The sequence below is a fragment of the Pagrus pagrus genome (assembly GCF_965226575.1).
Source record: "Pagrus pagrus genome assembly, chromosome: 1".
Lineage (NCBI taxonomy): Eukaryota > Metazoa > Chordata > Actinopteri > Spariformes > Sparidae > Pagrus > Pagrus pagrus.
Genome location: NC_140185.1, coordinates 34,962,460 through 34,989,249, shown reverse-complemented (window position 1 = coordinate 34,989,249; position 26,790 = coordinate 34,962,460). Strand labels below are relative to the sequence as shown.

Sequence of the window (26,790 nt, the reverse complement as noted above, 5' to 3'; positions counted from 1 at the left end):
GAGAGACAGACAGAGAGACACCCACACTTTCTGAACCTGAGCTGCTGTCTGCGGTTCCAGTCGGAGTTTCAACCCAAAGCCACGAGATGACAACAAAACATGCTGTTTTTTTAAAAAGCACAAAAAAAAAAAACAACAACCAAAAAACACGACTGTCAGTCAAAATCCATGCGTACTTACATGTTTAAGCGGCGCCGAGCAGCGTAAATTACGCAAAAATAACGGTTTATGGTGAATTTCTACGATTAGCTGCGCCAGTTGTTAGCATCTTCAGCTAGCACGCCGCTATATGTCGGGTTTAAAGTGGACTGTTGGTGTCAGATCACAGACTTTAAACGGGTTTATATGGACAGTTGGTGCCGTTTTCTGACCGGCCGTCAATCACATTCAGGTGCGCGCGTTCCCGGAACTATTAAAAAATGTACGGCCGTTTGTTCCGGGGGACGCTTTTCAGCGACGGACTGAAAGTGGGATTTCCTCAGTTAAGTCGTTTGGTGAATTAAGGATCAGTCTGCGGTGAAAACTCACAGTTTTCACGTCGAATAAAGGTTCGTATTGAATACTTGCGTTAATTGTGATTTTTGTATTGAATGTGAGAGACGCCATCTTGTGTCTGATGCTAGCTAGCCTTGAAACAGACCGCCGGTTAGCACAATAACAACTTGGGGGGGGCTGTAGCTAACTGCGGTGCTAGCAGCTTTGCCGTGTGGTTCTGAAGCTTCCCATTTGTCTTGACAGTATGGCCGAAACCACGGAAACCCAACAGAACTACGAGGAGCTGTTCGCCCACAGATTTACCTCCGAGGACCCTGAATACCAGCAGTACAAGAGCCGGCCACCTGACAGCCCACCCATCGTGGAGGACTGGAGGAGTCGTGGAGGAAACCAAAGAGGCAGAGACAACAGGTATGTAACGACATCTGCTTCATAATCTGTGGTTTACATACTTTGTCATAGTTCAGACTGACTCTGTGTTTTACACAGCTATGTGATAAAGTGACAGGAGTGACGATAAATAGCAAAACTAACTCTATAGCTAGCAGGAATTAAAGGCTAATTTACAGGTAAAGTGGTTTAAAGGCACCATGTGGTTTTGGAGAAGAAACTCAAACTCAGATTTTTTTTCCCCATAAGTGAATAAACAATCTGTTCTCAGAGGAAATGAGGTCCAGAACACTGTTTTTGGAGCTAGAAAGGTGGCAGGGTCCGCCACACATAAACAAAGTAAAACAGTATGAAAGTGTGTCGTCCTCTATGGTCAGTTTGTTTATTCAGTTTTAACCTGAAGGAGTTTGTTTATTTAGTTTGTATAGGCATTAAAACAAATCGGTCGATGAAGATTTTTCTCTTTCGATTACATTTTCTTCCCCAAAACTGCAGAGTGCACCTTTAAGTTGGGGGTCCACCTTTTTTGCAGTGAGCCGTCAGATGTGATTATCAAACACTTGTGACAAAGAAATGTAACCAGGATATTTTACAATAAACCTTATTGTCTGAAATGACACCAGCAAACTGAAATGATTTCTAAAGTTGGTGGAGTTACCCTTTAAGTGATACAGATTTAACTATTTTTAAAATAGTACTACATAGTGTTTGCAGTGATGAGGAAAAATAAGTATAGTTGTTATATTTGTAGATTTTCTTTTTGTATTTTGTTGCATGTCCATGCGGTGATGATTTCATGATCAGTTTCAGAGAGAAGCCCAGTGTTCTTAATTTGGATTAGAGGTTAGAGAAACCCATTGAACACAGCTACGTGTAAGATAAGATCAGATAATCCTTATTGATCCCCAGAGGAGGAAATCTGGGTGTTACAGCATCACAAGGACAGAAGAGGTACAGATTAACAGACACCTCCACATAATAAATAATTAAATGTGTATAAAATAAGAATGGAACAAAAATGGAAACTGTACAAGAGCAATGAGACAAAAATGCAAAATTACAGGCAATAGCAGTACACGCAGTACACACAGTACCCACAACTAGTGTTATACTACCAGAGAGCTGCTGCCAACGGCTGCCTACTCTTCATCGCCTGGATGTAAATGGAAAAAAACAGATTTCTTGAACATTAATTTGTGTCACTGAGTCTCTAGCTGTCGTGCATGCACTAGTATCTGTTGTCGAAGATTTGTTTGATAATGTGTATCTGTCTCCATGTAGGTACCAAGACCGTCGTGGGTGGGGTGGAGGCCGAGGTTGGGGAAGAGACCGAGGTTGGAGAGGAGACCATCATGGGCAGCAGCACTGGCAGGACAGAGACAGGGACAGAGACCGAGACCGAGACAGGCACTCAGGTCATGGAAGTGGGTATCACTCAGGCCACGGATACAACTCTCATCATCAGAGACCACATTATGACCGCTACTGATCTCTACTTCTATCTCTCAGGTGTTGTCAGTTGTTTTCATAGTATTCACAGTCGTATAACTTGCATTGCGGTACCATATGAGGCAATGTGTAACTGTTGCCTCAGTCTCATGAGCTGAGCAATAGATCAATATTATTTACTGTTCATCATTATGACTGAGAGGAACTTCTTCAGTATTGTGAAAACACAATTTTATTGTCTAAATAAAAAAAATACAAAGCAAATACTCAGAATAACTTCTGTAATGTGACAGAGGAAATAGTTTGACTTCTGTTTTACTTAAACAAGCACTGTAGTTTCTTCTCACATTTCTCCATTTCATATTTCACTGGAAACACTGAAAATAACTTCTCTTTTTATTTTATCGTTGATTGTTTTAACAATATCTGATCATCACGTCATAACTCAGGAGTTGTTTTGTGCTCAGATAGTTTTTGCCGCCACATTTTTCACATGCTTTGATACCAGGGTGTTATGATGAACCGTACAGAACAGTGTTATTGCAAACAGTGAATCTGATTCCAGAGAAAATCTATTTGTATCGCAGCGTTATTATAATGTACCACACAGATACTTTTGAGCTGAGCTGTTGTCAATAAACGTGTATTTTTCATAATCAGTGGTTTGTGTTTTTTGTGGAGCTCAATATTTCACAAATACTATCTTCTTTTCCTGCTAGTGAGCACACTTATATGAAGTATTATAGCCATTTTGTAGGGATGCACCAGTTTAAAACATACCTTCAGAAATTTGAAGATAATTCTATAAGCATGAAGATAGAAACAGATATTTTCTGACTTCTCTGAAAGGTCACATTTTTTTGTGAAGTACTGGACAGCCTGTACTCTTCAGGCCACTAAAGATCCTTCAACTGAATAAGAAGGAATAATGGCTCTTTGTTTTAAATTCCTCACAGCTAAAGTTCACAGTGAGACCTTTCCTGTGCCGACGAGTGGCAGGTAGACATTGATTTGTTCTCAGGGTTTGTAAGTCAGACAGGTTAAGATGAACCACAGAGGTGGACATGAACAGTGTTTCCTCCATCCAGTGGCCAGTTCTGGTCTGTGACCATTTTGTAAAGCTCCAACATGTTTCAAATTTATTACGTTCATCCTAAATAAACATTTTTGATTTTCTCTAATTTTTTTAAGATGTGGCCTGACATGAAAAAAAACCCAGACATAATTGACAAATATACTGACTAGAGAGTGGTGTAGTAATGAGACCCAAAACCTGGAAATCAGTTTGCATTTTTCCACTTCCAGTTCCCTCGTCTCAGAGTCGATGAGTATTTTTTAATTGGTTTTCAGTTAAATGCTTGAAATAAGGCGTGTGGTGGCCACAGGCTTAATATATTTGCACATTTTCTTCTACAACGTAAAATACATAATTAAATGTCCCACAATTTAATTATAAAGTGTTTATGCGTGTTAAAAGCAGCGGTTGCTAACAAGTGTCTAAATGAGACTACAGAGGTTGTCGGGGACATTAAACGTCCTCACAGCGAACACGGAGACTCATCTACTCACTAGTCCGTCTTTACAGGCCCACTTTAGTTACACACTATTCTAACTCTGACTTTACAACTTGTACATTGATCAGTTTACAGACAACCTGTATAGTAATTGTGTAGTAAGACGCTTAGTGGTGGTGACGTTTAAGTCATGCGTCTGTTTGTAGCCTAACATTAGCTTTTTGCTGCTAGAGTTTTAATTCAAGCTTCAAAAATCACAGAAGTTGTGTTCAATAAAAAAACAAAATGAATGAGTATCATAAACTTTTTACACAGATTATTTTCAGCAATAAACCAAAATTAAATTCAACAGTCCCATCAGTTTTTGACGAGGGAACAATGGCGATACTAACTTCCACATGATCCTACAAAATACATAATATCTACACTGTTTTCACTGCCATGTAAATATATTACTTGTAGATTAAGAGGATGTGACCATGTTTGTTCAATACAGGCTCCAGATTTCACCGGTTTCACAGTTTCAGGCTGTAATGTCAGTCTAGTGGTTGGCACTTTAAACCACATGGCCTTAACTGAGCTGCGTGTGGAGGGAAAGCAGCGTTCACAGCAAACGGCTCAGAAGAGGCCGGAGACCAATCGTTCACATTGTGAAAAGCAACTAAAATATTCATGCGCATCATTAATACATTATTGCTACATGCATCATTGGCTTTGGCACATGTAGCTCATTGCCTGAAGACGTCGGCGCTCGTGTGTCTCAGCCCTCTCGCAGCAGATCTCCATTAACTCACAAATGGTGACTTTGGACACATTGGCCTACTCCACTGATCCACAACACAAGCAGAGGCATGCTGCATTGTCTTAGCACTGCCTGAATGCCACTCTGTGGTGTCTATTTATGGCTCTGGTGAGGACGGGGTTAACAGTTCATTTGGACTTCAGCAGTGCAATCAGCTGTGATGATGAGGGAGGGCGGGAGGGAGTGGGGGATGTGCTGGAACTGGCACACAGCAGGGCAGGCTGCAGTCACCACTGTAATCAGTTTAGATTAGAGAAACTTCATCCATTATTGCTGCGTCTTCAGAGAGCAGGGATGTGCTGGACAGAGACGGAGACAGTCAGCAAATAAAACAGATTTATTGGCAAATAAATATCAAAATGTAGCCCAACTGTTGCACTTTGAGATTAGTGTGTCAGCACTGGATCTTTATATAGGTACTAGAACATTTTTGGACATTCGCTTGCCGAGAGTTAGATAAGAACCCTGACGTCTCTCGCCTGTTTGTTAAATACAAGGCTGCAGTTTAGGACATTACATTACACCCTGGACACAGTGTTGGAGGTGGAGCATTAAGGCAAAATGGCTCGACTTCCCAGCTGTAAAATTACCTGGATCATCCCTGTCGTGCGGCCCACAGAGCGTGCACACCAGAGACTTCCACCAGTCCATCCGGCTAACCTCCAGATTAGCACCCAGCTAACTGCTTTCCAAATGTTATTGGGCCGAATGACTCATATACGTGAAAGTGAAACGACTCATTTTGCGGTAGATAGTAATAAAATTGTTTTAAAGACGCTTCTTTCACAATGTAAGCTTATGGGGAAAAGTCTTTTTGGGCTCCAGTGCGTCACGTGATGATGTAGATACACAGTTTGGCCACTATGAAAGTTGGCTTCAGATCCGGGTGCTCTTCCTGGGGGCTTGGTGACAGCTAGCTTAGCTTAGCTCAAAGACTGTAAACAAGGGGAAACAGTTAGCCTGGCTCTGTCCAGAGGTAACAAAATGACAGACCTGAGAGTAAACTGTAAACATAACATGAATCATGTCCCAATTCAAGTCAAGTCACAGGTCTTTAACTTCCAAGTCACGGCTGTAAACTCTCTCTTGGTCACTTTTTTTCACACGGCTGTCGAGACTAATCCAGGGGTCAGCATGTTAATCTGGTCCTTTGGGTGCTGCAGAGAATTAAGTGTCTCTTACTCATTCATTGCACTCATCTTGTGAATGGAGTCAAAAGCATCTTTAAGGGTGAGAGCATTTTTTTACTTTTGTAACTGCTACATTAAAGCTCCAGTGTGTAGGATTACACACGTTTGCACGTCTTTAAACCAATCACAACTGTCTTGGGCGGGATGTAACCCAGGATTGAGCGACCGGGGAAACTTGGTTTGCACATGAAGAGTAGAGCTCTGGCATTAAAATGTCTAAAAGGTAACAGCTGCTATCTTGTTTATGTTCATGCTGTTAGCAAACAGGTAAGTGCTACGTTAACTTGACGTTTTCAGCGTGTAGTTTGCCAGCTTGGAGGTTGTTAATGTTTCACATGGAGGAGGGGGGGTGGGGGCCAGATGACAGGCTTTATACCAACAGTCTACATCCAGTAAATCAGACGAAGGATTAGGTGACATCTAGTAGTGAGGTTGGATCGTAGGTTAAGGATCTTATGCGTTGTTGGGCCCGTAGAGCGTGCGCGCTAGAGACTTCCACAGACAGAGCCGGAAAAATATAAAACTAATCAATAATTCCCCTCAAAAGCATTAAAACTAATGTAACGAGCATGTTTTGCAAATCTAAGTGGTTGGAAGTACAGATATTTGTGTTCAAATGTAGAGAGGAAAAGTCAAAAGTTGTCAGAAAAAATCTAGTGAAGTACAGCAACGACTCGTCGATTCATCCTCCACACTCTTTACTGTCATTTCTGTGATGCAGGGACTCAAACTCAGGTTTGTTTTGCAACCATGTTGTTGTAAAATGATAAGTAAATTAACCTTGTACCTTGTTTGTCGTATATTGTTGTGGCCCAAACACTGAGACTAGGTTATCACTATTTCTTGCCTCAGAGTTGCTGAAATTTTTAAACACAATTTATAAATTAAATTATATTTCATCCGCTGTGTTCTGCTGTTTCCTCAGCCACTGTAGTCATGTACAAGTAGGCGTGTTTTAGAGGTGTGGACGAAAACACCTCTTAATGAAAACATTATTACGATTATTACATTAAATTTCAGTTCCTCCTAAATCCGACTCGTAATCAGCACAACAACAACGTTTCAGTTAAGCATTCATCACACTACTTGCTAGAAAATGGAGCTCATGAAACTTTCAGCGCCCCCTATAATCAAATCCATCGCCTATTACATTTTAATTAATAGGCTGTTAATGGATGAGGATGAGAGTGTAAGAGAAGGGAAACAACAGAGAGAGAGAGAGAGAGCCACAGTGAGGACCAGTGAGAGCCCCCTCGGTCTGGTCTGCCGGGCTGTCAGGCTTCATGTGGCCTGTTTGTGACGATGCAATGTGACAGCAATGGAGACAGTGTGCTGGGGGCCATGTCCTTGATGATGAACTCATCCACTACAATCATCTCTCCACTCCACCCCCACCCCCCACCTTCCGTCTAAGTGCATACGCACACACACGTGTGTGTGCACAAACCACCACAACCTCCCCACCAACACACACACTCAGACTCCACATCCCCCCAGCCCCTGCAGCACTCGGCGACCTACATCTGGTGTTGGAGAGAGAGAGCAGGGGCTAAGGTTGGCCCGGGCCGGCCTGCCCCCAGCAGACAGTGGGGGAGTGTTCATGTAGCGCGTGACGTGTGTGAATGGCAGAGAAATCTCTTTCTGTTGAGATGAACGCCCCCAGCTTGATGAGGTACGTACAGATCTGTGCACAGTTGCACCCCAGCACATGAGCACACACGTGCAGATAGTAAGGAAGCACTCAGACTTAAGAATAGACTCTGATAATTACTGCAGCAGATCCCTTTGGATGACATCTTGTCCCCCGCTCATCTGACTGCGTGCTCTATAAGTTAATCATGCAGCCACTCAGGTCATCCATGTAAAGACAGTGGACTGTGCTGCAGCCGAGGGGCGCTTGTTAGTCTGATTACATCTGGTGGGACCTCCACAGGGAGATGGAGGATGGCTGGAGGGATACTAAGTGGTTGAGGAAGTACCCAGTTCCTTTTTGCATGAGTAAAAAATACACACACAAAAAGAAAAAATGTGAGTAAAAGTCCTAAGTTCAAAATCCTACTTAGGTAAAATGACTTTTATTAGGTCGATGGACTTAAATATCAAAAGTAAAAGTAGTCGTTTGCAGAAAAGTGTCTCCTGTGACTAATATATTATTATACGTGACATTTAAATGCTGTATCGATGCATTAATGTGTGAGCAGCATTTTGATTCAAGGTGTTTATTGTCACTCCAGTTGTACACTCGTGTGACATTATTTTGCTTTTGCACTGTAGAAATGGTAAAATAGTATTTTAGTAAATAAAATGTAGATAAGAAATAACAATAATACAATGATAAGTAAAGAAATATATAAAATATAATTACAGAACGGAGTGTAAACAATTTAATAACAATAAAGCAAAAGGTATAAAAACAGCAATCACCCGATTTGGCATCTGATTTTTTACAACTGAGAGTAAAGTACATAAAAAGGTACTGTTGGGTACCAGTACTGTATCCTTTCAAAGGTCAACAGTACCCAACCCTACTGCAAACTACCACAGAGACACTGCAGCTGTGAAGAAGTTGATGTGTTTACCGGGGAAAGCACATTTTATAATCTGCTGTATCAGCTGTGTGTATTTATAAATGTATTGATTTGTGTGGACTGTAATGTTCAGAGTGTACTGATTGATTGAATGTGCAGCAGCTGAAGGTGGAGCTACTTCATAAATTGTTTGGTAGTTTAGTCCACTGGTTTTTATAACCTGGGGGCCAACTAAAAAATGACACAAGGTAAACGTTTGCTCACAGAGTAGATTGTTATTTTGGTAAAATGTCATTAATTTTGTGTTACACATAACACAAAATATTGGTCATTTTATTCCTATGCAGCTGTTGACCAAGTTTGCAAAGACTTTTCATCATACTGCCATCTCCCTTGTTACAAAGGCAAATGGCTGTAAAGCTTGTACTCTCCACAGTGAGACAGATGACCCTCCTCTCCTCTTTCCTCTTGGGAATTAGAAAGTGCGAGAAGTCACAAATGAGCAGTTTCAGTCGACATGATCAAAGCTCAACACCCAGTGATTCAGTGGCTCAGGGGGCTAGTGATGTTCGTCAAGCAGTTCTATATATGTACATGGTAATTAATTACTGGAATACAGATTACATAACTCTCACCAGCTGGACAAACAGGGGCTCACACACTCCCTCGTCCCTGCAGGTTGATGTTGTTGTGAAGAGGTCTGGACGCGCACACAGAGCTGGATCGCACACCAGAACATTCTGTATAAATGTTTTTAAATGGATTACAGCCACCGAGGATGTGTCATGCTACCTGGGTGCACAGATATGGAATAGCTAAGATTAATCACCTCGGCACATTACAGCATCCACAGGCTGCCCACTGGAGTCAGACTGAGCGCAGCTAAAGCAACCCAATCGCAAGAATAAATATTAGCTAAGTACGTTTATGCAAAACCACAGATAAGTTAAAACTCAGTGTTTCTTAATGTTGCTACTTTATGTTTAAGTTGAATTTTCTATTTCTCTCTCATCACAACGCTGCGCTTTTGCTCTGCTTAGGCCTCGGCACAAAAAACACTTTGTTAGGATGAGGAAAACACAGCTCACATTACATTTTTGTTTTTACAGAGAGAGTGAAGTACAGAAAATTTACTGTTGGATACCGGTACTGAATCCCAGGTACCAGTATCAGTACTGTATCCATTCAAATGTCAACGCTACTGCTAACTTAACCAGAGACACGGCAGCTGCAACCGCCGAATAAGTTGATGTGTTTACCGGGGAAAGTAGTTTATACTCCGCTGTATGTATTTATAAATGTATTGATTTGTGTGGACTGTAATGTTTAATGTGTGTTTTTAAATACATGTTTTTATACGTAAGTTTGTTTTTTTTGTGGACCCTAGGAAAGAGTAGCTGTGTTTCAGGCACAGCTAATGGGGATCCTGACAAATAAACAATATGAAAAAAACATTGCCCATGTCAAACATGGCTGTGCTGCAGAGGCACAATGAGGAGAAAAGAAAAGCCTTCCTCTGTTTTGCTTATGGTAATGTAAGTCTGACTCTGCAACACTTCAGTCCAGTACAGTCGTGTGTCAGAAGTTGTCAAAAACAGCAGAGGCATAAATCCTCTCCCCTGCTGTCAGTGTTCAAGCAGAAAGCTCAAAATGAGAGAGACAGCCCATTCTGCTGCTATCTGCCCACACACACACACAGAAACAGAAATAAAACCACATATATCAGAGGATCACAAATCACTGCCGTGGATCTGTAATCTAATAGCAGTAAGAAGTTGAGTTATTCCCAGTACAGAGTCATATTCTGCCTCAGAATCAGTGGAAACGTCCCTCCTACATCCTCTGAAGACATGACAGGCAGCCTTCGTGTTTTTCAGAGTTCCCTTAGACCTTGAAACTTAATTTCTTTTACGCAACACAGGTGCAAACAGAGGATTGTTTCGTGCTGCGGTCTGTTCGTCCTCCTGGTTTTTTGAGTGCTTTGTGTCTGGTGGGTGGTGAAAACCTGTCTCAAACTGATTTTCTTGGTTCTTTCTGTCATGAAGGCTGTCTAAGTGGGCAGTCAGCGGGAGAAGCTCTCAGGTCCCGGTGACTCACCTGACAGCCTCCGTGGATCACTCTCCTCGTCAAAGCCCACTCACAGCCGTCTAAAGTGGCCTCGTTTCCACCGCCTATTTCATATGAATGTGCGGATTATGTAATTTAAGAGCACTTTATCTCTGTGCTGTAGACACAGCTTTAGAGATTTAGTAGGACACAACTTAGGATAAACTGACAGCTGTTTTTTTTTTTAAAATTGTGTAGTTGTTAGTCTGATTTGAGGTAAATATTACTTTTATTTTTGACATTTTAAACTCTTCATCGTCAATGACAGCATTCAAATAAAAGTAATTATCAGTTGTTCAGATGTATCAGCCATGTTCAAGTATACATTAAAGGGTCACGTCCCCACTTTTACACATTAAAGTGTGTTTACAGGTCTTGGAAAGTGCTACTAAATATGTGAAAAAGTATTAAAACGTCTTTTGTGGCTTTTGAGATGAAGCTGTATGTAATCTGATAAATTCCCTCCAGTGGTGTCCCTCAGTGGCTGATTTGCATTGTGGGTAATGTAGGCACCAGGTTTGGAAAAGCAAAAACAAATGGAAACAGAGTTAACACCTTTTTTATTCCACATATTCTTCTTCCTTTTGAAAACATGACACCTTCATTACCCACAATGCAACTTAGCGCCTAAGTGACATCGCTGGAGGCGATTTGTCAGATGGCACGCGGCTTCACACAATGAAAACAATACTATTGTATTGTTTATAGAATGAATTACTAAAGGCCTGAAGAGGTCAATGAAATGTTTGTGTGATACAAAAACCTTTCCCATCCCCTCGATCGTCTCACAGCCCTGACAGTGGTAACCACTGATCGACCCGTCCTGCTCCCCAGTTCATCTGAGAGCTGTGTGGAGGATCTGGCATCACCTAGTGACCGAAAGAGGAATGATCTAAAAGTCAGTCTTGAGTAAAAGTCAAGAAAAGTAAAGATATCGGGTCAAAATATTACTTAATATTACTCACCCATGTGAAAAGTGCTTAATTAATTAACTTTAAAATGTGCTACTTTGGCTCTGATGCAACATGTAATCGGCAAAGTTACTAGTAACTAAAGTTGTCAAATAAAAAGTGTTGAGTAAAGATACAATATTTGCCTCCAAAATGTAGCTGAGTGGAAGTAGTAGAAAATGGAACTACTTGAAGAATGTATAAGTACCTCAGAATTGTACTTGAGTAAGTCTGAAATTATCTGATATTAAAGGTACTCAAGTAAAAAGTTACATATTTACATGTACGTATGTATTGTGTGATTAGTTAACTATCAGATCCAATAGTCAACATTTTGCTGATCATCAGAATCAGTGGGGTTTTTTTTTTTATCTGATTGCAGATAATAACAATTAATGTAATAAAGTAACTGGTAACTAAAGTTAGCAAATAAATGTAGTCGAGTAAAAAGTACATTATTTGTCTTCATAATGTAGTAGAGTGAAAATATAAGTAACAGAGAATGGGAATACTCAAGTAGAAATACCTCAGAATTGTACTTGAATAAAAGTCTGAAAGTATCTGATATTAAAAATACTCAAGTAAAAAGTAAAACAAGTAACTAAAGTTACCAAATAAATGCAGTCGAGTAAAAAATACATTATTTGTCTCCAAAATGCAGCAGAGTGGAATTAATTAGTAGAAAATGGAAATACTTAACAAGTAGAAATACCTCAGCATTGTACTTAAGTACAGTACTTGAGTAAATGTACTTAGTTACATTCCAGCACTGGATAGAAGCGATCCATAGATGATCTACTAACTTCAGCTTCATCTGGAGTTTATCAGAGGAAACAAACTTTGGTCTGACCACATTTTATTGCCAAAAAGCTCAAAATAGACATTTCATTTACTTCACCATGAAAGTCCTTCAACGTTCTTTTGTTTCTGTTTTTTTTTTACGTTTTAATGACGTGCAGAGCAAACATGAAGTCATAAGTTACAACATGTACCACTGGCAAAAAGTTACATGACACACATGGATCTTTAATACGATGCAAAAAAACAAAGTACTCAAAAGACACCTGCTGAATAAATGATAACAGTGCACAATTAAAAAAAGTATGCAAGTATTATACTGTCAGTAAATGTATCAGCAAAAACTGACAAATAACAAAGTGAAATGGCATCGAGGATAAACTCCTGCACCGGCAGCTGACTGATAACGACACACAGACATGACACCAGTATTTAGATTTCTTACAACTGATGGTGGAGTTTATGCCCAATCAACTTTTTTCACACCAGAGCTGTGACGTTCCCACAACCCCGACCTGTTTACACATTCCTGATCATGTCTGTACACAACTACTCTATATACAGATACACACATCCAGCACACACACACACACACACACACACACTCTTTATTCCGAGGGATCATGAGGCACTACGTATATCTCCAGCAGTCCAGTCTTCCCAGCAGTCTGAGGTGTCCCTGGTTCAGTGTACCTGCATGACACCGTGTTCAGTTCAGGTGTAGTAGATGATCTCTGGTATCTGGCCGTCCTCCACTGACGTACCGTTGTTATTTCCAGGTGAGCTAAAAAAGAAAAAAGTCGTCTTGGTCCCCGTTGCTGATTCCTGGGTCACTTTCTTCAGCCCTTTTGTGCCGTAATGGGAGTCTGGGCCCTGAGGTGTAAAAAAAAAAAAAAAAAGCAGGTGAAAGGTTAATGCCAGCCTGGGCTCATTTATGCACTTTAGGACATATTTTAAATTTTAAAGTTCAGACTGACCTTTAAGGTGGCACATGCAGTGTAGCTGACACTGGGTAGGATTTCCACTGGCTCCTTGAACATCACTCTGAATGTGTTTGCGGTGCCGTCGCAGCTGAATCCTGTGTCGTTCTGGCCCAGTGTGATGCGCTTGTCGCTCTCTAAGATCTACAGAACAGGATAACGTTAACACGAAACTGTGAAAGAGACAGTTCACCCCAAAATCATAAATACATCTTTTTCCTCTTACTTGTAGCCTTATCTATTTATCTTGATTGTTTTGGTTTGAGATGTCTGCCTCCTCTTCTATATAATGGAACTAGACGGTACTCAAAGCACTAAAAAATACATTTGAAAAACTCGACAGCAATGTCTCTTTCCAGAAATCATGACCTGGTTTTTTCAAGATAATCCACAGACCTTGTTGGGCAAGCGAGCAGCTCGTGTTCATGACAGCGCTGGATGTAAACGTTGACAGTATCCTGTCCGGGTGAGCCGTAACATTAGCTAGCTCAGTTAGCTAGCCTGCATGTAGATGCTTTGTTCTGCTGCATGGTGATACAGCTGGTGGGTGTAGATTAGGGCTGTCACTTTTTGCTTGGACGTGAGGGTAAAAAAGTTTATCGAGGTGTAATAAGCCCCTCGAAGTGTAGTCATGTGCCATGTGATCCAGCAGAGGGCGCTCTAAAACTTCATTATCAGCTTGACCTATGTCCCTCCTGTCCGATCAGTAAATTAAGCTCAATGTGATGTTGTTTTGCAATGAAAATGGAGGACGATGGCGAGCAGAGCGGACAGCAACAACACCAAAACATCTGAGAAGAAGTTTGTGGAAGTACTTTACCGTCACAAATTTGCAGACTCACCTGCTCGCTTACCACCTATAAATTCAAATGAATCGCGTTAGGGCTGCACAATTAATCGCAAAATAATCGAAATCGCAATATGACTAAGTGCAATAGCCAAATCACAAGAACTGCAACTATTTTATACTCCTTCTCTAGATATAATAAAACATGTTTGTTTGGCAGAGACCGGGAGAAATGCCTCATCATCAAGGTTTAACTAGTTTTCAATGACAATGAAAATTGTGATGTAAAATGTAATCGTCCATAATAATCATGAATTATAACGCAATCGCAATATCTGTCGGAGTAATCGTAATATCACTTTTTCATGTCATGTCATTTTCATGTCATTTCAAATTCATTCAAACTTGATTTTTGGAAAAAGTGACGGCCCGAGTCCGACATGAAACTGCTCACAATGAAGTCTGTGGATTATCTTAAGAAACCGGGTCATGACTTTTGAAGAGAGACATTACTCAATTAGACATTACAGTTTTTTTTTTGTTTTGTTTTGTTTTTTATGCTCTTCACACTAAGTGCCAACTCCTCTTGATTATATTGGAGAGAAGACATCTCCACAGCTGATATTTCCAAAAGTTCACAATGTCAATTATCAGCACAGCCATCAAATGTAAAAGTATTTTTGATCAGACACTTTCTAATTTTATAACTAATTTTGCTTATTTTCGACTTTTAAAATGTTTTATTTAGGTTTTTCAGGAGGTTTTCTGCGAAATGGCAAAATCAAAGACATATTTACATTCCTTAAAGGAATCTAAAGCAAGATGAATAATTACATGTGTATTTAGGTATTGAACCTGTTCCCATGAGAAAAATAAAATTCTGGTGATCCATTTTCTATGTCAAATCTAAACTGTTTTCTTTCCTGTGTTTTGAGTGGAAGAAATTTTTTTCCATCAAATGTTTGTACTATGAAAACCTTAAATGACCTGACTTTCAACTGCATCTACTGATGAGTCCAGCGCCACAGAAGACACTTTGTAAAGTGATGACTAGCCGATCGTTCACCTTCTCCCCTCTGTGCTTCAAATTTCTGCTGTCACGCTGCAACGAAAGCCTGCTTTTTTCAGCAGTCTTCCTTATTAGAACAGAGAACAGCTTCTCCCACCAAAAACACCAGAAAAGACTGCTCACATAAATGCAGTTTGAAACCAAAACCAACCGGATTAAATGTACAGAATGTAACAAAAACATGAAACGTGGTTCGGACTTTAAGGAGTGAAAGCACCCTCAAGTACAACTACATCGTTCATTACTTTCTTGTTCTTTCACTACAGCATTTTTAATTATTCTAAAATCACAATATCAGGCAGATTTTAACGATTCTATAAAAATAAAATCAGTATAAAAAAAAATATCTGCTTGGCTTTCTACCAGTCAGCTTGGCCGGTGAGTCAAAAGTGTATTTTGAACACTGGATGAAAGTCACAAAAACACCAGAGAGAAAACATTTTAGCTAGAAAAATATTGATCACTCGAGTATTTTTTCTCATTTGCCTCTCAGGGCGTCCGTACTGATGACATTAGAAATGTTAGTTGTCCATCAAGTTACCTGTATGTTGACCTGATAGTCAGTGGGCCCGTGTATTGAACCATACAAGCCAAAACCCACTATGGATATTCTTTTGTTAACATTGAATCTAAGGAGAGAGAAGACAGACAGACAGAGAGAGAACATTAGAAACAAAAAAAAATGCAACGAAAATTCAGTTTCACAGCTCAGATCAACAGCTGACGTCGGCGAACTCACCTGATTCTGTCGCTGGTACCACTGTACCCCCATCGACTCTCAACCTGCTGGAATCTATTAATGCTGCACTCCTCCCCCCTGAGGCAGCAGCGGGGCCTGTCAATGTAGTCGACCCGTGGTTTGGGGTTTACTGTAAAGTGTAAAAACAGATTTACCACCTCCCGATCGAACAATATTCCAGACTGGGCAGGCCCTGTTGCACAAGAAAGAATATCAAGCTGGTTTCTGTGGTTTGAGCTGTATGGACAGTATGTTTAGTAATGTCTGAATTAGTCAGTATAGTGTTGAACGAAAAAAAAAAAAAAGCACCACTGCAGCATGACAAACGATATCTTTGCGATGTGCTTACCTGCAGCAAACTCTTCAACAGTCATGAGCGGGAAACGGATGAGCGGGAGGGCTTTACCCAGAACCTTCTGTTTGTTCTCCGAGGTCGGGGGAAGCTGTTGTCTGTAACACTCGGCCTCCGCCCAGCGTACCACCGCCCCGAACAGGCGGTTCTCCCTGATGCTGAGTGTGTCTCTTTGCAGCACTGCACATAAGGTGTCTGCACATACAAACACACAGAATACTAATCATGTCACATCCAAACAGGCTGCAGAGAAGGAAATGTGAAAGAAGCTGCACATACCGAGGTCAATGTCTGTGAAGCCCTCTGCGTTTATTGCGTCTGCAGTGCTTTTGTCTATGGTGTCTAAGCAGAGACTGGCAAGTTGAGGTTCATCAAATAATCTTGCCTGTAATCAAGGAATGAAGGAAGACAAAAAATTATCTGTTAGTCAAAACATTTACATCAGAAATGTGATTCAAAGTCCCGACTCATTTTTTCTTGGGCAAGTCAAGTTGAGTCCTTAGTTAAAAGAAAACACATTACATGAAGAGTTCACCCAAATATGAAAAGTCAGTCATTATCTCCTCCTCCTCATGCTGATGGAAAACCAGGAGGAGTTCACAGCAAAGAAAGCAGCGTTGCAGCATTCTCCTAAACAAATGAAGTAGCCGGGGACTCGCTTTAAAATGTAAAAACAACAAAAAAAAACCCCCAAATTATAAAATGGCTCCATGCAGCACATCCGCCGTCATCCAAGTCTCCAGAAGCCCAGAGATCCCTAATTGATTTAAAAAGCTGCTAACTACAGCTTGAACACGCGGCCGAGCTCGTGCACCCACCTCAGACGGGGGCTTTCCAGCTTGAGGATTGATTTATATCAATTTGTGGGTTTCCAGAGACTTGAATTAAACTGGACGAGCTTTATGGAGCCAATGATGTTTTTGTTTTTTTTACATTTTAAAACAAGTCCCCATTTATTTCAGTTGTTTAGGAGGATGCTGCTGTTTTTCTGTTAAGCTTGAGAAATGTTTCATGGACTTGTTCAAAACATATGACAATTAATTACATTTGTATTATAGCTGATGTTGTGCAAACAAAAAACAAATAACTTTCTAAAAGTGCATCTGTTTCATATATTTCCTCCCAATACTGACAGCCAGACAAAAAAGAAACAAAAAAACTAAAACATAACGAGTCATCATGTCTCAAGTCAAGCGTCTTTAACTTCCAAGTCCAAGTCGAGTCTCAAGTCATCAAAATACATCTTTGCTTTAGATGCACTACAGGAGAACTGCTGCGTTTTAATAAAATGCTGTGGAAAGAAAATAAATGGCTTCTTTATTTACTACTTTCCATATCTTGTATTCTGTCGAGAGCTGTGACGATTTTTGCGACGTCATTTTTATAACAAAATATCAAACACTTGCTGGTTCAAGCCTCTTAAATGTGAGGATGTGCTGCTTTTCTGTCATGTATGATAGTAAATGAAGAGTTTTCTGGTTTTGGACTGTTGGTTGGACAAAACAGCAATTTGAAGACGTCACTTTGGGCTCTGGAAACGATTGTCGATTAACCATTAAAATAATTGTCAGAGGAATCTATAATGAAAATAATCTTTAGTTTAAACCCCGAACATATATAACCTAATTTGGAAAATCTATATTCAAACGAGGTTTTATTGACAAAAATATCCTCTAAGCTCCATAAAATGCAGCACACTGACAAGCAATCACACTGACAATTAAAGTAACCTGCTGGGAAAGTGTTTTTCTCTGGATTGCTTTAGGTGGTTGAGACGAGACAAAAGGAGCGTTTTTTGATCATAAATCAGCTGAACATGCAGCCTGAAGGCAGAACAAAACGCTGAACCCAAACAAACGGCAGCACAAACCAAAAATAGAACAGCTAATGTCATGAAAACTCAACCGTCACCGGCTGAAAGAAGTCTGGTGTCGACATAAAGATAGAAAAATGGCTTCATCCTCCGCTGTGAGGGCTGCTTTCAGACTGTCTCCAGCAGATAAGAAAATTAAATCTGTAACTACATAAGTACTTCATATTGAAACTCCCTTAAAAATCAGACCAAACTGTTATAAAAACACTCCATTCCTTCTCCACTTTAAAAGGTGTCTGGCCAAGCAGTGAGTTTCAATTTTCATTGCTGAGATTTGAGGGTAACCACAAATGTATTACATTCAAACACAAATGAGGTTAACTGGAATTTTCTTTGGCTGTCAAAGCATCACAATATGACATGTGAAACTCAACAGCAATGTGTATTTCCAGAGATAATGTCCCAGTCGCTCTGGATAATCACCGGAAATCAATATTAACAGTTTTCACAGGGACTATTTCTTTGGGAGAAAGTAGATCCAGTGAACCCTGATCACAGTAAGGTCAGTAATTTATCCCAACAACCATGTCACCATTTTGGAAAGAAATACTGCCGTCAAATGTCGTTCTCAGTAACTCAAAACCTAATTTTTGAGTTAGTAATTTTAAAGGTGTAAAACTAAAAGGTGCACTTAAAGTTGTTTGATGTGAAATATCAAGTATGTACAAGAACCTGAGTGAGGAGCATGAATGCGTTGTCGGCTCTGAGGTGCTTGGTGAGGAACTCAACACAGTGACCCTCCAGAGCCGGGACGGCGTACTTCTTCGCCGTATACAGAGTCGTCATCACAGTCTCCGGACCGATGTGGACCTCGTCAGAATACAGGAACCTGAGGAGAGGAAACAGAACAATGTGAAACCTCAGGTATACATGTTGTTATCTGCAGGATAAATCAGAAAGGTTTAGCAACTATACTTCACACAGACAAGTTTCTTATAACTATTCATCCAGAGGAACTCATCACAAACCAAGAACTTTTTATTTATCAGTGTCAACAGTCACATAATGACTGATTAAACTCATGAGGTGGTTTTTGTCTTTTCTCTTCAAGGAGACCATTAAACCTGCCTGTTTCTACAGCTAATGTTAATATATGTAAAATATAAATCTGAAGTGATCCATAAACAATATTTAATGTAATCAGAGAAATGAGCTGAAGCTTCAGCCTACATCTTTTTGGTCAGGATAAACCTGTCTTGATTTGGTCTGACTGTTATTTATTAATCATTTAAACTATATATTATTTATTTAGATGTGTATTTGAGTTGTATAAGTTAAATTAAATGGGCAGACAGAGTCAATCCAGCCTCACATAAGGCTCGTCTTTACTGTAGTTGTTTTCCCTCAATGAATACTACGTCATGAATATTACACTGTCATATCTGCTTTGTAATATAGAAATGAATCAGTCATGCTAATTTAATTTCACTAATCAAGGGGCTTTCATGCAAAATTTCCCCAATTAAAGATCTTTCCAATTCGCTCTTGTTCAGGCAAGTCTGGTCCAAAGATGAATCAACTACTGATTATTACTAAATGAAATTATTAATTGTTTTATCTTCCAGTTGTCAGAAAATAGTGAAAAATACAGAAGGTGACATCTTTAAAATGGTTCGTAAACAGACTAAACTTAAATATGTATTCAGTTTGCAATACACACCATCACTATCATAGGAGGGGTCACATTAAAAGCAAACATCAAAGACTATGTGTCATTTTAGCTTGAAATTGTTGATTACTTTTGCCTTTTATGGACTTTTAATCCATTAATGGACTGATTGGTTGAGCTCTGGGCTAATGCCTTTGAACCTGGGAGTGTCTGCAATGATCTGAGGGTTTAAATCACTGTTGCTGTCACGGTGCTCGCATGTATTTGTCCCCAGTGTGCGGTGCAGTCACGAAATCACAGCTTCCTTCATGTTTAACCCCACTGTTGACATTCACATCGACTCCTACGTGGTCTTGAATTTGCCCCCCTTTGTGATCACCTGTCCTTCGGTACCTGAGCAGGGCGAGGAAGGCTGCCGGCTCCACGTCGGGCAGCTCTATCTCCGTGGAGGTGGTGGCCATGCCTCCGTTGAACATGGCATCAAACACGGCACTGCCAGCGGCCAGGACGAATTTATGGGCCGGTATCCTCTGGGCCTGTCTGCCCTTCCCGACTATGAACCTGACGTCGCTGAGCAGCTCGTTGTTGAAGAGGAAGGCGAAGCGCTCCTTCAGGGAGCTCTTCGTCGCCTGCCAGTTGTACATGGGCTCCCGCTGCAGGCCGAGGACGGGCGGGGAGGCGGACCGGGCAGGGCCGGAGGCTGGCTGCACGTTGGAGAGCACCGCTGCGGCTCCGGGCTGAGCCGAGTTGGATGCCGCCTCCTGACCGTCATGGTTTGACGCTAAGCCGCCACCGACGCTGCCGCCGCTCCCAGTCGCCATAACGGCTCACTTTTCTTTTCTTCTTCTGCTTCAACAAAGGACCGTCACTGACGCACGAGCACACACCGACCGTACCGCACACTCGTCTTTTATTTACGTGGTATCCATCGCAGCAGACGCCATCGCGCTCTGATGTTTAGCTAACGTTACCTGCTAGCTGCGTCTGTACACTAGTGACGCATGCGCACTGTGCCTTCAAAACATTTTTTTCATTAAACTTTATTGGTACAGTCAGAAGAATCAAACAAACAAGACAAGGGTGCAACAAAATGACTAGAAAGAGGAAAGTTGTGATATATTATGTATATTACTATATATTATATTAGGCAAGTTGGTTTTTATTCGTTAGTTAGCATATGTGAATATACAATTCTGCCATAATGAGAGTTATATACTGTATACACACACACACACGCACACACTCACACATATTGAACAAACTCATCACATTATAACAACAAATCAGTGATGGAAGCTCACATTTACTCAAGTACTGTACTTAAGTATAATTTTTAGGTACTTTATTTGAATATTTATGCGCCAAAACGCACAAAATGCCAATTTCTATGTAATGTTGCTTTAAATACTTGAAGTAAAATGTAAAACTTAAAATGTTAAAATGCTAAAATTTTAGTTTTCTTAAAAAAAATATCTTCAACTCATTTCAAAAGCTGGGTTCCTTTATAATATTTACTGATTGAATTAGTAATGTAAATGTATTTGCATAAATCCTGTTCTTTATTATTTAATATTTAATTATAAATAAACCACAGAATAAACCAACACACATATATCAGTTATATTTATACATAAACACATTTATATTTATATTTCTTTATGTTTTGTTACTATTGCCTTATATTATGCACATTCTTTGTTTATTAGAATTAAAAAATATTGATCCTATATCCTCCCTGCTTCAACTGACCGCTGGGTGTCAGTCTGCTTAACATAAACACGACACAGCCTATTTATAGATAATAATTATAAGGAAACACATGATAATTGTTCAGCTATAACTCAAGCCTGTCTATTAGATAAGCAGACTGTGTGTGTGTGTGTGTGTGTGTGTGTGTGTGTGTGTGCGTGCGTGCGTGCGTGCGTGTGTGTGACAGTAGGTAGGAGGTAGAGAGGGAGTGAAAGCGAGAAAGACGAGCAGAACAAGACGGAGCATGCACGGTGGAGCTGAGCTGCAACTTTGTGCCTTGTCTCCACTGTTGGACTCACCGCGGCCTTTTTCTCCCCCCAGTCACTGAAAATATGACTTCCGGACTCAACACGAGAGTTTTCTGCTGCTGAATCTCTTTTTAAATTCTCAGTTCTGGCACGAGAGATTAATCAAATCCAAAGCTGTCCGAAGATGAGCGCGTCTGCAGGCACCGGAGTGTTCGTGCTCTCCCTGATGTCCATCCCCATCTGCTATCTGTTCAACTCCCTCATCTACAGCAACAGGTGAGTGGCAGCAGGTCAGGTCTTTTCCCAGCTGCAACTGCCATCATTTGAAAAAGTCACATTTCTACCCTACATTGTATTTTACCCCACATTCAGTGCTGAAGCTTTCTTCTTCGCTGGCTGCACAACAGTCCTCATCCTGGCCATTTCGGGCCACTTTATGCTGAAGAAGAAGGCTCCAGTAGATCCTCTTTTCTATGGTATGAATCCAACACGTTTCTTGTTCTGTCTGACTTTTTAAAATATAAAAAACATCAGCTTATTGACGCTCTGTGGAGGTTATTGTCTGTGTGTGAGGTGTTTTATTTATAGCATCTTGAGGAGTTAAATATTATACAGTACAATATTAATGAGGTTATAATACAAACACTTGTCCATAACTGAATAAACAAGCTGAAAATAAGCTCCCCAGGACACTGCTTGAAGCTAGAAAGGTGGCAGGGTCCGCCACAAATAAACATTTGCCCTTTAAGGTCAGTTTGATGAAAACTAAAAGAGCTTGAATGAAGATCTTTCTCTGCTTCCCCAGAACGACATAGTGCACCTTTAAAGACTGATATGAAGCACACGTTTGGATGGAGGTGTGAACTGTTTTTTTGTCACCGAGCTGAAACAAAGTCAAATGTAGTCGTCTGTCTGTGCAGTGTACGCAGCGTACGCCTTCCTCAGTGTGGTGAATCTGATCATCGGGCTGGAGCAGGACAACATCGTGGATGGATTTGTGACCTTTTACCTCAGAGTGGCAAGTGTTGTGTTGTGTTGTGTTGTTAGGCCTGTTAGGGAGTCGTCTGTATGAGCCTGCAGACGTTTCAACTGATCAGTCCACCCTGTGTTTCAGGCAGATCCACATATCAATACAGCACACGGGCACATGATCTCCTACTGGGATGGCTGTGTGCACTATCTCATGTATCTGCTCATGATTGCTGCGATTGCTTGGGGGTAAGAGCTTCACGTCCGTCTGTCTGTCCGTCTGTCCGTCTGAGTCATAATGTGTTCATCTGGCTGTGACAATGGCAGTGTTACGTGGTTTGCACAGGGACAGTTACCGAGCCATTGGACTCTACTGGGTGGGATCCTTTCTCATGCGTGCCGTCGTCTACATTCTTGGGAATGCTGTGGGTGAGTACACTAAAAATAATGTGATGCTTATAGATGACTGGTGTGGTGCAGCCCCTGTAACCCCCTGCACATACTTCCACCGAGAATGGTCCAAACTTTCACGTTTTTTCTTAATCTCAGCTACACACCTGTAAAGTTTTGTGACTGCAGCTTCACACAGTTGTGGCACTATTGTGTTTACAACATCTGTCCACAGACAGACAGACATATAAACACCTGGTGAAGCAGTCGAAACTGTTTCTCTGATAGTTCCTGCTACAATAGGTGTCTCCAGAAATATACAAATGTGGGCCATGGGCCTAAAGTGGGATGACACCAACTTAAAACGAATGAAGGCCAGGGCTGTAAAGTGGGGTGTCCATGGCCCATTTCCTTCTTCCTACCTCCCTTCATCTGGCCCCCTTTCTTGGACATTACCCATCTTCAATCTCTGCCTTCATTTTGATCTCAGCCACACACTTGAAAAGTTTGGTGACTGTTCTTGCACCGATGTGACGCTGTCATGCTGACAATAATCTATCCACAGACAGACAGACAAACAGACACCAGACAGACAGACAGACAGACAGACAGACAGCTAAAAAGATGCACAGTTTGCTGTATATTCTGCTACTTTTGGTGTTTTGGTTGGTGTCTTTCCAACAGTCAGCGTGATGTTATCTCGCTCTGTGTTTTCTCAGGGAAATATGGGACCCACGTCACTCCTCTTTTCCTCCTCCACATGCTGTACATCTCGCTGTCTGTCTGGGCCTGTTTCCGTATCTTCAGCCAGCCGTCCTCACGGGACGTTCAGCTGACGGTAAGTCACAAGAATAAAGAATATTACTTAAGTGTTATATATATATATATTATTATACATCAGGAAATGCAAAGTGTGCAGAGCATTTTTTTTTGTAACTACATCTTATCCAACAATCTACACATGTTTCAGTATTAAAGATATATGTTGTCTTCTTTTTAGACCTATTTTGATTATTAGAAGTTGTTTTTGTTTTGTTTTTTAAATCGGATCAATGATGAATTAAGCTGATTTAAAAATGTTCCACTTCAGCTCTGATGCAACATGCACTCTGCAGAGTACCTAAAGTTATCAAAGTACAGTACTTGAGTACATATACAGCCAGAAATACCAACTTCAACTGAACCTGTTGTCGGTGCTTTTTCTCAGAACACCCTTGAGGCTGAAAGAAGAAGTTTACTCCGCAGACCTCAGGACCTTCTGTTCATTATCTACCTCATCCCTGCTTTTGCTTTCTGCGTCTTCAGAGGCCTGGTAAGACGCCTGAAGGTGTTCGACCGCCCAAAGATCACACAGAATATTTTTCTTTATGAGTGTTTGTGTTTTAGATTGTTCTGGACTGCTCCAGCCGATGGTGTCAGGACTACACGCGGCAGTATGAGCCTTACCTGAAAGACCCTTCAGCCTATCCTAAAGTACAGGTAAGTCATCGGAGTTTGAAACACCAAACTTTGTTTTTTAATGCTGTCATCACACAAGTCCCAGTAAACTGTGTCCATGTCTGTCAGATGCTGGTGAGCATGCTGTACTCTGGACCGTACTACATCATGGCTCTCTATGGGCTGATGGTCCCAGGATGCGAGTGGATGCCAGACCTCACACTCGTACACTCGGGAGCTCTGGCACAGGTACGTCCTGCTGGTTGCCATCAGCTGCCATCATATTTAAACCAGTAAAACAAACCTATACATCACATGATACTTTTAATTTACAAGATGTCAACAAGATGCAGAGAAGACAACCTCAAACTCAGCTGTACAACCTAGTAGTTTAGGTTTTAATAATTTACAGTCACACAAAGTTTTCCTTGTAAAGGAATTCTGTGCAAAATCTTTCCTTTTCCCACATGACGTCATCGCTCCTGATAGATAAGTCAATGCCAGACCGCCAGTGTTTATGTGGCCCAGTCAAGGCCGTTCTCTTGATTGGTTTCAGGCTGGTTTCTGTTTAAGTGATTCTTCTTCAGTGCAGTCAAACACCAGCGCCTCTGCATGAACACATATCGTCTGCACCAGCTCTTTATATACTGTCTGTTTACATCTAAAGATGGAAACTGTGAAGAGTGGTGAGAGCAGGTTGAGCGGCAGTCACATCTCAACAACACAAAGCAGCCATTGTACTCGAGCTGCAGGCTGACGCGTCACTCAGCGGCGGGGATCAGGGCAGAAGCTGACTTCAGACCAAGAGGAATGGTGGTATTGGTGGTATTCGCATAAATGTAAGCTGTTCAGCCGGACTATAAATAGGGAGGCTGATGCTCTGACAGCCGTGGTTGCTATGAGACACGTCATGTGTCTTTTCTCAGTGACTTTCGATGAGCCAGTAATTGGCAGGTATGTTTGGTTGAAAAATATTTGTGTATGAGCTGCAGAATCAGTCTCTTAAAACAATAATTCACTCTGAAACAACTGGACCCTGAGTTTATGTTGTTGTTTTGTGTTTTATTTAAATCAATCCTCTGTGTGTGCTGTAAAATTTAAACAATGTGCTGTCATGAGGCAAGTAATTAGGATTTGGTATCAGACGATTTACTTCTGGACACTTTAGCACTGATGCTTGATGCAACTATACAAAGAGAAATCTGTTTGTAGAGAAGAGACAAAGATAGAAAACTCCACAAAATCCTCATAAAGGGATAAAAGCAAACATTGTTCCTGTCAGTGTGAATATACTCGTCATCACTGTCTGCTTCACCTCACAGGCCCAGTTCTCTCATATCGGTGCGTCTCTCCACACACGGACGCCGTTCTCCTACAGAGTGCCTGCCGACAGCCAGCCCGTCTTCCTGCTGGTCAACCTCCTGTACGCTGTGGTGCCTCAGGCTCTGTGCTACCGCTGCCGCTCACGGCCCGCCTTCTTCCTCAGGCCAACGCTGGACAAGAAGACTGAATGACAGAGAGTGCCAGGAATTTCAAGGATGCCTGGATAAAAAGGCTGAAGTACCTGTAAAGTGCTGCTCTGTGTTTGCATTTATTAGCAGTTGCTATTTTTGGAGAGAGAGCTGCTCTGAGGTCAGTGGAGATGTGAGAAGACATGACAAAATACTCCAGTGCTGAACAGAGTTTGTGTCATTAATGTTTTGCTGCGTATTTTAAAAACATGAACATAAATAAAATGTGTGCTCGTGTAAAGTGACAGCAAGCGAAGGAAGGCACACGGTGTCACAGTACAGATGATCTGCTGCTTTAAGACTGATGTCTGGGAGTCAGGTTACTGAACACTGCTTATTTTTCTTATATCTTTCTTACTTTTTTTTGGGTTACAAAATCTGCTTTCTTGTTGACACTGAGGTTTCTGTGCTTTGCCTTTTTTGGCAATGGGCTGTCAAATAAAGAATATATTCACATGTCTGTTTGTCTGTTTATTATGTTATAAAGTTTTATTTATACGATTGAGAGACAGATAAATATTCAGTGATTTAGAGGCTTTCGTAGCCAAAAATAGTTTTCTAGTCATGCTGAAATAGTACGAGATTAGTTTTGGTGCAGTTCCCACAGATTTTATTTTTTAACTTTAAAAGGAATTTGAATTTCATTGAGGCTGCTATTGTAAGCTTCACAGGTTCATATTGGATAAGTTCAAGTCAGGAGTAAATGATGCATTAACATGAATAAATGTTTTGAACTACATTTTTTAAACATGAAACAAGTGGAAGAGGCTTTGCTGTGTTTACATTTAATAACGTTCTAATTATTACATTAAATCTTTCACATAAAAGCAGGATTGGAAAGCTTAAAAAATTCCT

At 40.9% G+C, this 26,790-nt stretch overlaps 4 protein-coding genes across 5 annotated transcripts in view; 2 read left to right on the top strand and 2 right to left on the bottom strand.

Moving 5' to 3' along the window:
- homer2 (homer scaffold protein 2) overlaps positions 1–303 on the bottom strand; it is a 37,968-nt gene extending 37,665 nt beyond the window's left edge. The window contains exon 1 of the mRNA XM_084354272.1: positions 181–303. Coding sequence (XP_084210398.1) covers positions 181–182 — 2 coding nt within the window. The 5' untranslated portion in view covers positions 183–303. The remainder of the gene's footprint in view (positions 1–180) is intronic.
- A 117-nt stretch (positions 304–420) lies between these two features.
- LOC311258307 (RNA guanine-N7 methyltransferase activating subunit-like) lies at positions 421–2,990 on the top strand. Its single transcript, XM_084354465.1, has 3 exons — positions 421–548; positions 739–906; positions 2,167–2,990. Exons 2-3 carry the CDS (start codon positions 740–742, stop codon positions 2,372–2,374), a joined length of 375 nt encoding a protein of 124 aa, XP_084210591.1. The 5' UTR covers positions 421–548; position 739; the 3' UTR covers positions 2,375–2,990.
- Positions 2,991–12,263: 9,273 nt separating this feature from the next.
- On the bottom strand, positions 12,264–20,631 carry LOC311261331 (BTB/POZ domain-containing protein 1-like). 2 transcript variants are annotated; one of them, XM_084359860.1, is made up of 8 exons: positions 20,025–20,631; positions 18,695–18,851; positions 16,429–16,534; positions 16,147–16,344; positions 15,798–15,990; positions 15,600–15,687; positions 13,200–13,346; positions 12,264–13,095 (listed from the first exon to the last, which is right to left on the bottom strand). In XM_084359860.1, exons 1-8 carry the CDS (start codon positions 20,450–20,452, stop codon positions 12,937–12,939), a joined length of 1,476 nt encoding a protein of 491 aa, XP_084215986.1. In that variant the 5' UTR covers positions 20,453–20,631; the 3' UTR covers positions 12,264–12,936. The 2 variants fall into 2 exon arrangements, with proteins under 2 accessions (XP_084215986.1, XP_084215987.1); XM_084359861.1 differs by having other exon boundaries at positions 15,798–15,927.
- A 960-nt stretch (positions 20,632–21,591) lies between these two features.
- On the top strand, positions 21,592–26,385 carry LOC311257250 (transmembrane 6 superfamily member 1-like). The gene is made up of 10 exons (XM_084352784.1): positions 21,592–21,904; positions 22,001–22,104; positions 22,549–22,650; positions 22,747–22,846; positions 22,944–23,026; positions 23,707–23,825; positions 24,195–24,299; positions 24,374–24,466; positions 24,554–24,673; positions 25,747–26,385. The coding sequence occupies exons 1-10, from the start codon at positions 21,813–21,815 to the stop codon at positions 25,936–25,938; spliced, it is 1,110 nt and encodes a 369-aa protein (XP_084208910.1). The 5' UTR covers positions 21,592–21,812; the 3' UTR covers positions 25,939–26,385.
- Positions 26,386–26,790: the final 405 nt, after the last annotated feature.